General features: G+C 38.1%; 1 protein-coding gene and 1 long non-coding RNA gene across 3 annotated transcripts in view; both read right to left on the reverse strand.

The window, feature by feature from the left end:
* Nucleotides 1–11,965, reverse strand: part of LOC149105791 (uncharacterized) — a 15,615-nt gene extending 3,650 nt beyond the window's left edge. Inside the window, exons 1-7 of the mRNA XM_089271266.1 lie at nucleotides 11,312–11,965; nucleotides 9,340–9,710; nucleotides 5,857–6,598; nucleotides 5,353–5,449; nucleotides 4,518–4,767; nucleotides 2,697–3,500; nucleotides 1–1,160 (exon numbers count right to left, since the gene is read on the reverse strand). The exon at nucleotides 1–1,160 is cut by the window's left edge and continues 74 nt beyond it. Coding sequence (XP_089127392.1) covers nucleotides 1–1,160; nucleotides 2,697–3,500; nucleotides 4,518–4,767; nucleotides 5,353–5,449; nucleotides 5,857–6,598; nucleotides 9,340–9,710; nucleotides 11,312–11,951 — 4,064 coding nt within the window. The 5' untranslated portion in view covers nucleotides 11,952–11,965. The remainder of the gene's footprint in view (nucleotides 1,161–2,696; nucleotides 3,501–4,517; nucleotides 4,768–5,352; nucleotides 5,450–5,856; nucleotides 6,599–9,339; nucleotides 9,711–11,311) is intronic.
* The window catches only part of LOC149105790 (uncharacterized), a 21,724-nt gene extending 8,991 nt beyond the window's left edge, over nucleotides 1–12,733 (reverse strand). For both annotated transcript variants that reach the window (XR_016201397.1, XR_016201398.1), the window contains exons 1-2: nucleotides 12,594–12,733; nucleotides 11,972–12,006 (exon numbers count right to left, since the gene is read on the reverse strand). This is a non-coding gene — a long non-coding RNA (uncharacterized LOC149105790). The remainder of the gene's footprint in view (nucleotides 1–11,971; nucleotides 12,007–12,593) is intronic.
* Nucleotides 12,734–13,125: the final 392 nt, after the last annotated feature.

Below are 13,125 nucleotides of genomic sequence, written 5' to 3' on the forward strand. Positions count from 1 at the left end.
GCCCGTAGTCTTTGAATCTCTTGCAGTCGCTCTGCTCTGTCTTTCAAACGTACAGCTCTAATTGCCTTGGCCCAGTCTTTAGGGTCAGCAGAATCCACCACAAATGGCTTGCCTAGTGGTATAGTGCACAATGTATCTCCAAATCCCGAGTTTTTACTTACAAGAATGGGAAGACCAGCAGACAAGGCTTCCAGTGCAGTTAATCCGAATCCCTCTGTCCTAGATGGCATGATGACAAGGTCAACTTCACAAAACAACTTTTTCAATATTTCCTTCCTTTGTATAAATCTTCGGACAAACAACTGATTTCTAGAGATTCCACTTTGCAGCAAGTTTTCAGCAACTTCCTCCTGTTTCCCATCTGGTGCACCGACAAACACCAGATGATATGAGCTGTCTTTCATTTCAACTATTGCTTTAGCTGCAATGTCATATCCCTTGAGACTGAAGTCTTCAGGATCACCACGGCCAAAGGTCAACACCTTAAACTTCTCACGCTCATTTGCTGCTTGTGTGATGTCCGAAAACTCACTGAACATGCCAGGTGTCAGCTGAATGATGTCTTGGTGTTTCTTGCAAAAACGCAGGTAAGAGGAGTATGCCTCTGTCAACTTGGGTCCAACTGCTGCCACAACATCTGCCAATTCACACAATTCTATTTCAATTCTGGTCTTCTCTTCACCTTTGGAAATGGCCTTTGGATAGTTTTTGTACATTCGAAGTTCTTCAGGAGCAGTATGCAGTACTTGGACCCACTTACATTTATGTGATTTTCTGATGAATTGGGCTTGTTTACCAAGCTTCCCTCCATGGCCCACTATGATGTCAATGGTAAGGTCTTCTGGTGGGGAACTCAGCCAGTCAAGGGGGTCATCATAGCCTGGACGTGTCTCTGCTTCTCTAATGGACACTTTGTGGCTTTTAGCAGTCCTCTTCCCTTCTTCAGAACAGGAAAATTGTGGCACTAAGAGGGTGACTTTTACTTGCTCGTGCTGGGCCAATTCTGTGGCAAGCTCTCTGTTTATGGTTGACAAGCCTCCCTTGGATGAATCCCACTCACTGGCCAACAGAGTAACATCCAATGCTGTATCAGATTTCCCTTGATTGTCTTTTGCAGGTGCATCTTGTGTAGTGGGAACTCTGGCAGAAGGACTCAAATCCTACAAGAGAACCACACCTACAATTAAAGCTGGCCTCCAGATCAAGCAGTCCGGGTTTGAGACTTGGCAGGGTCACTGTGTTGTGTTCATGGGAGACACACTTTGCTCTCACAGTCTCTCTCTCCACCCCAGTGTATGAATGTATACTATACTGAGTATAGCAAATTTTATGCTGTGGGTAACCCTGCACTGGACTAGCATCCTCCAAGGGAAGGTAAAAATACACCTACTGCTTAATGCTACAGGAAATTAGATGAACTCTACCAGTATGGGACTTTTAGCCTGATGAGGACTTTTTACAATAAAAGACACAAAAGGTTTACAACCAATTAGCAAATAACTTTCTGTAGCATCTTAATGATTATCTTCAACATGAAACAGTCAATTTTAATCTTTTGCGATTTTTATAAGTAACTGACCATCAAATCATTTCTCCAGAGGTATAATGTAACCTCCAACATATATAACATTGATAAAAAAAAGAATAAAGATGGTAAATTTTGACCTCCGCAATGAAATGTGAAAAGTGAACTAATCAACATGACACCAGCGTGGCACAAAGAAAAAAGAAAAAAAATCTGACTCAGATTTTTACTTTGTCCTGTGCTCGTGTCCTGTTGATTAGTTCACTTTTCACATATATAGGTAAGGTAGGTAGGTTAAGTCTGTATATGAGCCAAGTGACCCATCAGGCTGGAGCTTATCCCGGTTTCTGTAGCATGAAGCGACTAGGAGTATTTCTACTCCCCACTGGATGGGATGCTAGTCCATCGCAGGGTTACCCCCAGCATTAAGTTCACCGGTACCCATTTATACACCTGGGTAGAGAGAGGCACTGTGAGAGTAAAGTCTTACCCAAGTACACAACACAGTGTCCCTGGCCAGGGTTCGAACCCGGACTGCTCAATCCAGAGACAAGCACATTAACCATGAGGCCACTGCACCTCCCTTTGACATCTATAGCATTGCAGTAAAGACCTGCAGGCAAAATAAATCCTAGGGGGGAGGATGGAGTAGAAAGAATTACTTGAGAAAGGAGCAGAACTCAAGGAGGTCCAATCCCTCAGCCACTAAACATTTTTCTCAGAAAAGCTGATACTTTCGGATTCCCTCCACACAACATGGTACCTAAGGAGTTGCTGGTGTCCCTTTGACATACTACAGTAGACAAAGGAAAGGTTACCCAAACCCTTTGGACTACACTGGTAGAATTTCTACAGTATCTTGTGTAGGATCCTAAATGAGTTTTCACAGGATCTCTTTTCATTCTCCAGCATCTTAACTAAAACACCAATCCTAGTTATCATCCTAACAAATCTCTCAAGATCTCACAGGATCCTGTGATGATTTAAGCCATTTTATTCTTCAACTTCTGAAATCACTACCTCCTTTCAGACACAGCTTGCCTGTATGGTGCTTTAAAGGAAGTCCAACACCAACAGCCCTCCACCCCCACCCCCCAAACGCAGGTGAAACACAGATCTTTTCTCATTAAGTAGATTTTCATTAAATATATAGATTACATAAATCACATACCTGGCTAGTTTTCTTCAACAACCATTTCTCCAGGCCACAGACAGGGTGTTCTTCACCCCAGGGCTTCCTAGTACAGATCAGTGGTTGATCCTCTTTCATTTTAAGCAGGTGGAAGCACTCCTCATCGACACATGACACTCTTCCATGGTTTGAACACTCTCGACCAGCCCCATCTCTCCCTTGATGACAGTATGGGCAGGCTACACACCACTCATACTGCAGTCCGCTCAGGTATGGCAGCTCCTGTGACAAGGTTTGCAAAGTTCTCTCCACAAACTCCCGAACTAGTGTAGGTAGTTCTTCCGACTTGTCTGCTGACACCTGATGACTTTGTGTTCTTTGCCTTAAGATGATCTTAATGAAACTCTTCTTGCAAATGAGAATGAAATTATGGACTTGCTTCCCAATAAAGAAACAAGCTCCATTTTGGTACAGCATGGGATGCTCCATGGGCCAAGTCTTCTTACAACACCAACGAATGGTTTGCGACACCAGCTGTGAGAACAGACCATGAGGGACAAAGCCATGCACAAAGTGGAGATACAAAGGACAAGGATCAGTGTGGGATGGCTCTATTTGACAAAAGTCATCAGGTGATGGTTCAAGTTGAGCTGGTACAAAGTATTTTACATCACTTGGGGAGGGTGAGAACTTGGCAATCAAACCAAACTGCTCCATCATGTTCAAGATGTCATCTTTGATAACACCTTGTTGAATAAACTTGGAAAAGACACGATCGACGTGTTCCATGCAGAGGATGCCGTTTTTCTTCAGTTCATCCCAGTACTTGGCATGTACAGGATCCTAAGAAAAATCATCATAATGACAATTATAAGTACATGCATAATGCTACCTGGCTATTTTAGCCACACACGAGGCTAAAGACTATATTGACAATGGCAAAAACTGTAAGTACACTTAGCAGTCTCTCAAATAGGGAATGCTTTTATGTCAAAACTACATGTAACAGTTACTTATTAAAACCGAGATTCTGGAACATACATTCATTTTAAACATATACTGAGAGATGTTTCTTCATGTAGTACTGACATTCCTAGCATATGATAAGTTTACTGAGTGGTCCCAACGTAGCTATAACAATACAAAGTAATGTGACAAAATATTTAAATCACCTCCACTCAAACATGTTGCATTTAAGCCAACATGGCACATGCATTCTTAACACACCCCCAAGACATTAAAACGAGTTTTTGCAAAAGCATTAGCCTTTGTTATTCATAACCAATATTCCTTTTGTAATGCATTGTTATGGCCAACAAAGCAGGACTCCAGCTCAAAAAAATCCGTAATTTAAGCTCAAAGAAGTTCAAACAAATGCATGATTCCACGCTAAGCAAAATTCAAATCAAAACACAGAAAATTAACAAGCACAGTTGGAAAATACAGCTTTGTATCTCTTCCTCTGAAATAAGGTGTCCTGGTGTTGACAAGATGGCAAAAAAATTTCAACACTATTGCATCAAACTATCACTAGTTAGCCCAAAAATTTGAACCTGTTCACCCCTATACAATTTGAAAATATTTATATTTGATATTTAGTTTTCCTAACTTGGTAGTTAATCAATTAATTTACAAGTATCTAATAGGCACTGCATCATGTAGAATGATATCATTTTCTACAGGGGCCAAATTAATAGAAAGATGAACAAATACATGTTTGTGTATATACCGTAGTGTACATATTGTAACTTAATGTTTTTCAGCTATACAAATATTAAAAAAGTGACAACAACCTCTTGAGGAAAAGATCAGGTAAAGGTTAAACACTGAAATTTCTAATATTGAAATTTTTTTTCCTACCATTTTATCAAAGTGTGGAATAGTTATCAGCTGCTTCAATAGTTCAATCAGCCACTGAGCCTTCAGAACAACTGTACTGCGATGCTTGATAATCATACCAAGGCCATGGTAGAAACTGATCATGCCAGCAAACTCATCTTCATCTTCTATAAAGCAGTACTTTTTGGCATAGCTTTGGAGTTGCACCAGATTTATGTGAAAAATCTGTTTGGCAATCAAGGCTTCAATCACCTTTTCAAACAGAAACCATCTAAAAGAGATCAGAGAAAATGAATCACATTACATGACAAGCCATTATTTGTACTATTTACCTTGAAGATCGCCATAGTATCCACAAATGAACAAGTTTTGATTAACGGAGGATAACTACTTCAAATCCTTGCCATATAATATTAATGTTCTGATGGCTTTCATTTCAAATTGCAACTAAAATGAGAGTGCAAGAACTATAAAAGCAGATTTGTCAAGATCACACATTTGTATTCAAACAACACACATGTGTATCCCTACCTGTGCACACGACAGTTCTTAAAATTTGATTTGCTAGTTTACGAAAGCCATCAAAATGTTGTTACAAACAGAGGTTTCATTAAGGCTGGGCATCCAGCAAATTAACTAAGCTGTGACAATTATATTTGTCCACCAAATAGAAATTGCATTGCAGATAAGGGATGAATTAATTTTCTTTTGTTTTATTCCCCAAAGCCTCAGAGCTAAGTTAAAATTTTAATTATAGATTGAAATTGGCCTATTTCTTCTCCTCCAATGTCAGTGCAACAATACCTTGCTGATTTAAAAATACTCAAAAAAAAGACTATAAGTATTTATTATTTACCTGACTGGTATCTCCTCCCCCATATATGGCTCCTGTCTCAACACCTCCATGATTTTGTTCCGCAGTTCTTGAATGTCATCTGTCTTCCCCTCTTGCTCTAAAAATAAACAACACACATTTTGATACTGATCCTGTGGTTACATATAACTGAGATATCCTTACAGTGTGCATGTAGGTACCTTGTAAATAGGTTCAAATCTGGTGTCATGAGCAAGTAGTAAATTTATGAGAGCAAGCAGCAGTGGCAAGCCAGAAAGAGAGTCTGCTCTGATCTCTGTGGAAATTCATTTCTACCCTTAGCGGAGCACCATGCTGATAAGAACCCAAGAATTGCATTTCTTGAGGTCATAAGTTAACTGCTGCCCCCATGCTGGTCTTCAATTGGATCGCAGACTCAAGCCAGGTTTACTTATTGTAATCAGGAGTTCCGCTCTTAGGTTTGGCTATATCTATATATCAAATACTTAATCAGTTTTACACAGCAAGACATTAGTACTTTAATACCTGTTTGATGTTTTTGTTTCTTTCCACCCTTCCTGATAACTTTCTTTATCCTATTCCAGATCAGTGAGCTTGTGTTATCAATGCTGAACAATGGTGGGACCACATGTTTCCCATATTCCTTACCAGAAATCCTCTTCTGTATTTCTAATTTCATCTCTGCAATGTCTTGAGGAGATTGTTTGTCAGCATGTGTGCCTACAATGAGTACCGGAGGTCGCAGATAGGGCAGCCTACTTTCAGCATCAATATCTGGTTCTCCTTTCACTTGTGTAATACTGTGAATTGTAGCAAGCCAGGATAGCAAATTCTCAAGATTTGTTTCTCTATTTGGGTTTTTCAGAGGAATGTCACAAGTACCTTGTCTAACACATGGCTGAGCTTGCGCAAGTAATGGCTTGTTGAGATTGTGTACTAAAATATACAGTGCACGTGATGATAAGAAAAGTGGGTGAGAGGCATAGTACAGCTGCTGTCCAGCAAAATCCCACACATCCAAACTGGTAACAGATTCTTCTTTAGTGATATCACTTTCAACATGTTCACCTCTAACATACTCCAGGAACTGATGAACATACTTTGTGACATCATCAGGAGGTGAAGTGGTGTTGATCATTACCTCAGGTTCATTCAGCTCAATTTTACTTCCACATTCAGGGAAATGTTCACCATTATGGGACTGCTTTGACATTGCTTTTACTTTTCTTGATGGTGAGGAAATTTCAGAGTCTACAATCTCCTCAACCTAGAATAGATTATCAAACAAAAGAGTGATTAATGACTTACTAATTAAAAGTCACAGGTACTCAGAAATAGACCCTGACTGACAGTTCCACATCTTCCACACACCATGCATACAGATTGAAATTTCCTCTGAATTAAATGCTCCATCATAACAAATATTTAATTATAGTTATCTCGCTCTAAGACAGGCAAGCATTAGCTATCTAACTGAGAGAGGTGATCTGATGTAATAGCCCAAAGAAAGTAAAATGAAAGTTAAATATACATTGTGTAGTTCCAGAAAATATCCATACCCCCCCCCCCCCAAGGAAGGGATTTTTCCTATGACCCCCCTGCCCTCTGGATTTTCCAAAATTGGCTCACGAAATGGACCTCCCCTCCCCTCCCAAAATTCCATTTTTTGTCGCACACCCCCTGGAAATATTATCACTCCTTGTGGAAACCAAAAATAAGCTATTTTTTTTAAAGTGCAAAATACTGAATTTTGATCCTTACCTTTTTTTCCCGAAAAATTTGGTGGATATTGTGACCAACACATCGCCAGAAGGTACATCGCCTGCCTCAAACAAGCATATCGCAGAATTTGCGATATGAAAATTATAGATTTCATACTGTCAATTCTGCTTCATAAATATTTTAACAAAACAGCAGTTACTAAAAAAGTTAATTTCCAAGACCATCGAGAGAGAAATGCTGAAAAAGAAACGCTTTACACTGCACCAGTTTAAAGCACAACAATCAAAACAACATAATTTTCAGTGCATGTTTTGTATCAAATTTCGGCGGATCAAATCGTGGTAAGTATATATCTGAAAGATTCAATTTTATTTGGAAGCTAGAAAATCAGAACTTTCCTGACCTTCAACAAAGATCTTACTGGTTTTAACGTTTCCAATGGGTTAAGTTTTCTTGCCGTTCTTATGTAATGTCCCTCGCAGCTGCACTGTTATTTGGGTTGTCACGTAGCAGTGCCAAATATTTTTCTTACGCAGTCCTTTGCTCTTGATCTTGCTCTACGAGTTGCGTGAGCAACAAGAAAAATAATTCTTCAATTTGCCAGGCAAGTACACCACAGTATTGTCACAGTGAACATTCATAACTCTGGCAGCGAATTCCAGCATATGGTTGCCACAGGTTTTTATCGTGGGTACTGTAAAACACGCTTTGTTCGGTGTAAACACAATATGTATATTAAATAATTTTATTAGCAACGGCTAGCTATTTGAGACCACGAGATAAACAATGCTTTGCTCTGCTTTATGTTTTCAAATATCCGTCCTGCATTGGGATTAAAAGAATTCAGATCATATTAGTGATATATTTTTGCTTTATTAATAAATAGTACATGACATTCAGAGGAGAGCAACTTTGTTTGCTACACATCCGAGGTGCCATCCATGAGTGATTACAACAACAGACTGCGCCAAAAATACCTTCCAGTTTTAATGAATAACGAAGTGAAAGCTTTTGCTGTAAACCCTTTCTTCTCTGTAATGTTGGAAGATGACTACAACTGCCTACAAGAGTAAAAAGAATGCACTTTCGACTTTTTGTAGCCGTGTAAAATGTAATTCAATCTTTTTCGCGACAATTGGCGTCGCGTCGACTGGCGGTGAAAATTTGACATGTTACCGATTTCGAAATTTGCATAATTTCACTTTGCCAGCATTTATTTCTGATGGCGTTTCTTGATAGCATTAGCCTGTAGTAAACCACCTTGTACTCCACCTTCTCTAAAAACCTGCTTGAACCTTGAAAATCTTTATAAAACATTTTTTTTTCTCAGTCAAAGTTTTGTCGAAAATGACGTTGCAAGCACCATGCCTGCGTTTGAAAACATTTCAGCCTTACACACTACATGGAATGTAAACAAACTTGTGTGAATGGATTTACGTTACTCACTACCATTCATGATTTCCCTTAAATTACATTTACTTGGGCTTAAATGTAAATATTATGATTTCTGTGTGATTCAAAATGGGTGTCGAATGATTTTTTTCCCTTTGTCTTCGGCTTTTATGCGGAAATATTGAAGCAGCAAGTCATTTATTTATCTAATTTCTGCTGATTTATATCGCACGTGGCTCACTGAAAAATATATTTGCCTCCTGAAATATAATTGTTACTGTACTGTTTTCCTCGTTCAAGAATCATTGTTAACGAGATAAGAAGTCTGTTATCTACCGATTCCGAATTTCGGCAAATTCAATGTTGATGCACTCTTCCATTTCAAACGTTACTTTTCACGCTTGCGACGACAGCTTAAAAATGCGACGAAATCTTCCAGCTGAAACGATACAGATAGTAGTGACAGAAGTACCTGGTCAAGTGCGACAGACATATTTTCAATTAGTCACGATTAACTCATCTACTTTCCACAACATACGCTTTGATCACCAGCCACTACTCGGGAAAATGATGGGACTCTAGTGGCGACAGAATATCCAGCCTAACCTGAGCACAAAAATTTTCATTTTGCACTTTAAATTAGCAAGATTTATTTTTTGCGTTCGCAACTCGAGAAGCAAAATGCAAACGAAACTTTACGTACAACTGTATGAAAATTGAGACCAGTCTGGAAAAAAAATTCATTAAGACAACCCCCTCCCCCCTCCAGAAATTCCTGGGCCTTTGACCCCCACGACCCCCCGGAATTTCCAATCCCTTCCGTGGGGGGGGGGGGGGGATGGATATTTTCTGGAACTACACATTGTACCTCTAAACATTTAACTTTATTCAAACCTTATGCCTTCTGGGATCATTTCTTTCAGCCCTAAATTCTTTTCCTTCACACAGTTTCTCAACCACTATCCTTGATATATCTTTAGAACACTCTAGCAATCCTGCTTTGTTCTCATGGGTGGAATGCCAGTTCTTAACTTGTTCAACTTCTATTTCACATGTTGAAGCCTGTACTTCAATTCCCTCAGTACTCTGTTGTTTAGGGTCAAATGGCAGGCCTAAGAGACTCTTCTTTAGACTGGTTTTACCAGCACGATCCTGACCAATTAGTAATATGCGGCCACGGTAAACATTCACAAAGCCATCTCTTAGAGCCTTTTCATAAGCCAGTTGTGCTCTTCGTCCTTCTGCTTTTTGTTCAAATACATGATCTAATATAAAAATTCAAGAAAAATATTCTTTAATTGTCAATTAATAAGATTATAATTAAAGTGTAGTTTATAATTCTTATATAAAGCTTCATACATGAAAGATAAATGTAACCTGTATAATAATATACATGAAAAAATTACTCAATTCTGATTGGCTGAGAGCAGTGCAGTTCAAGTGTAACACCAGTGCAAAAAGTGTAACATCAGTGCAAATTACACATCGTAATTCTGGATTGTGATTGGCTGAAAGGAAGTAGGAGATTTTCTAAGCCGATGATATCACATAAAATGATGACGAATATTTCGTCCGGAAACTTTGAAAACAGTTTTCTCGAATGAGAAAAAATGCCTTCAAGAAAGATCTACCGGCACTTCCTTCACACAAATTTTTTCATGTTTATGTTATTAATAAGTAATCATACGGTTTTTCTCATTCAATTTGGAATTAATTGACAGTCGTGAGTTTGTCAAAAAGGCTAAAATTGCACTCTCTGAAGCGGCTTGTGCAATTTCAGCTTTTTGAAAAACTCACTCGTGCAAATTATTCCAAATTGAACTCCAAACCGTATGATTACCTATACTAACATGAATATGGTAAAAAATTAATACTTTTGTGCTAATAAAGAGGAAGGGAATTTCACACCTTGTAAAGATATTTTTAACCATTTTGTGCATGTGATATAAACATTAATTTTTTTGTGTAAAAACTGCACTCATAAATGAGCTGCATTTCCAAGTTAAAAGTTCAAATTTTAAAAACACAAAGAAACTATGAAATCAGTAAAAGTATTTCCCTTCTCTGCCAATTTAATTTTTTTTTTTACATTCTGTACAGTTCATAGTGAAATTATTAATATAAGATGCTCTTTTGGTTAGGGTTTGCCTTCAATTTCACTCAAAACTATTGAATCAAATACTGATAACCAAGCAATATTGGAGAAAGAAGTATTTGGGTAGTACCATTACCAAATTTAATTTCCACAACACCAAGAAATTTTCACACTCCTTGACAAAATTTTAACAAATGTTTTAAAACTCACGAACAGAAACGATGATGCCTATATAAATCATGCAGTTAAAATTAAACTTTCAACAAAAACAATCTTAAATTAGCTATTATTTAATATAATTCTCCTCAGGCTAAAAGATACACTAAATGGCCAGCAGCACATTTGTAATTTCTAAGTTAAACTACATGTTCCAATATTTATTTCATTCACTACACTCCTAAATGGACAAACGGTCGAAACATCTTTGTATAAGAAGCTATAAACCTTGTTTTAACGTTCACATAGAGTCACTGTCAAACAAAACTTCGAAATAAGTATACTACACTCCTTGACAATTATTTTAAAAATGTTTCACTACTCATGAACAGTAACAAGGATGCCTATATCATGCAGTTGAAGTTAAACTTTCCACAATAACAATCTAAATAAGCTTCACAGATGTATTAAATATACTTCTTCTAAAAGATACACTGAAAGGTCAGCAGCACATTTGTAATTATGTAATTTCTAAGTTAAACTACATGTTCCAATATTCATTTCATTCACAAGACATAAAATAAAATACAAATAATGAGCATTTCACATCTTTACCTGTAACATCTCTGTAAAACTTCATCTTATTCTGTAGCTTCACAACCTTTCTCATTCCTTCCAATGTTAGAGGATTACCAACTACAAACAGCACTATCAGCTCCTTCAGTTCACCAATCTCATCAGGCAATGTAGTCAACTGGTTATCACTCAAGTACAGTACCTCGAGTTTACTGAGATGTTTTATGTGTGATGATAAAACTGTCAGCTTGTTGTTACTCACATACAGCCATCTCAGCTCCTTCAGTTCACCAATCTCATCAGGCAATGCAGTCAACTGGTTATGACTCAAGACCAGTCCCCAGAGATTCTTGAGATGTTTAATGTTTGAAGGTAGAACAGACAACTGGTTTTTACTCACTCTAAGGCCGGTCAGGTTACTCAACTCACAAATACTGTGAGGAAGTTCTCTCAACTGGTTCCCGTCTAATCTCAGCATTTTCAGATTTTTCAACTTGTTAATACTTGTTGGTAATTCTTTCAGATAATTATCTGACAAGTCAAGTTCCTCCAATTCAGTCAGGTCAGACACAGCTTCAGGAACTTTTGACAACCCTTTACCACTCAGACGTAAACAGCTTTCTCCATACATGTTTGTATAAATCCCCTTCCTCAGCTTCTCAGCTGACATTTTCTCCATTTGTATACAGTGATACTTACAATGGTTTGGATGCTTTCTTACTTCTGAGAAGTATCTTAAAAGACATGAAAACAAAAATTACAATCAATTCACGAAGCTTCCAGTAATTTTACATACGGGAGGAATCTGATAGAAATCACATAACATTTAGGCTATAGAACAATTTTTAGTTTATTAGCTGTCATATTTTGGCTAAACAATATAAAATTAGCAAGAATATCAGTATTAATATTAACACAGCCTGCAAGAAGCTGTTATTGAAAACAATGATTAAATTTTGAGGACATTTTCAAAACAAACGCCTTAGCTTATCGTCAGTTCCATGGCGCGATCGCTCCGCGTTCGTCCAACTCCGTTCAAAATCTTTACAGCTTCAACTTTAACAAGCTACCTTTTCGTTAACCTAACTTCCACTTGTGCTTTATAAGTACCGCTCGCTGTTTCACTGCTTTTATGCCATAAATAAGGTGACAAACTTCACTTCAAAGTTTCTGTTTCAAGGAATTCAAGCCGAACTTGATCTCACTACAAGAATTCAGCTTAAATTGCTCATTTACACGCACCAGGCGTAAACAAGCTTAAACTAAAAGCTGGCTGAAAACAATTCACGTTAATTGAGCATCTGTACATTAAACTTCTTACCTTGGACTGCAACAACAGAAAAGAACCGACTCCTTTCGATGTAACGGTGTAGAAGTACTTTCTCTTTTAAGACAGCTCCCAAACAACTCCCTAAATAGCTCAAGATCTTTGGCTTCTCAAATGAGCCAATCATAACCAGGTGAGAAAGGGTGTGGAGCGGGGAAGGGAGAAGGAAGGGAGAGGATGAGGAGGAAGTGGAGGAAGTGAACGAAGTGGACCAAAGTGGTTCAAATCTAGGCCTTGGCCGATTGTGCTCCTAAAAGTGGCATATTATGCTACTAGCAATGATCGAAAATTTGCCAAATTATGCCAAAATTATGCCAGAATTCCCAAATTATGCTCCTGATTTCCGAAATTATGCTCACAAAAGGACGTAGATTCTGCACATAGAGGTCCCCAAATGCGCAATAACGACACCAAATTATGATGTTTTTCAAATAAACTGTTGTTGCAAATTTATTTGTGTTTTATGGCAGTTTGTCTCGGCTCGGCCATCAGCTGTCCAAATGCTCGCATCTCTGAACCGTTTTTA

Source organism: Orbicella faveolata, unplaced genomic scaffold, assembly GCF_042242905.1.
Source record: "Orbicella faveolata isolate gen_17 unplaced genomic scaffold, um_ofav_v1 contig_34, whole genome shotgun sequence".
Taxonomy (NCBI): domain Eukaryota; kingdom Metazoa; phylum Cnidaria; class Anthozoa; order Scleractinia; family Merulinidae; genus Orbicella; species Orbicella faveolata.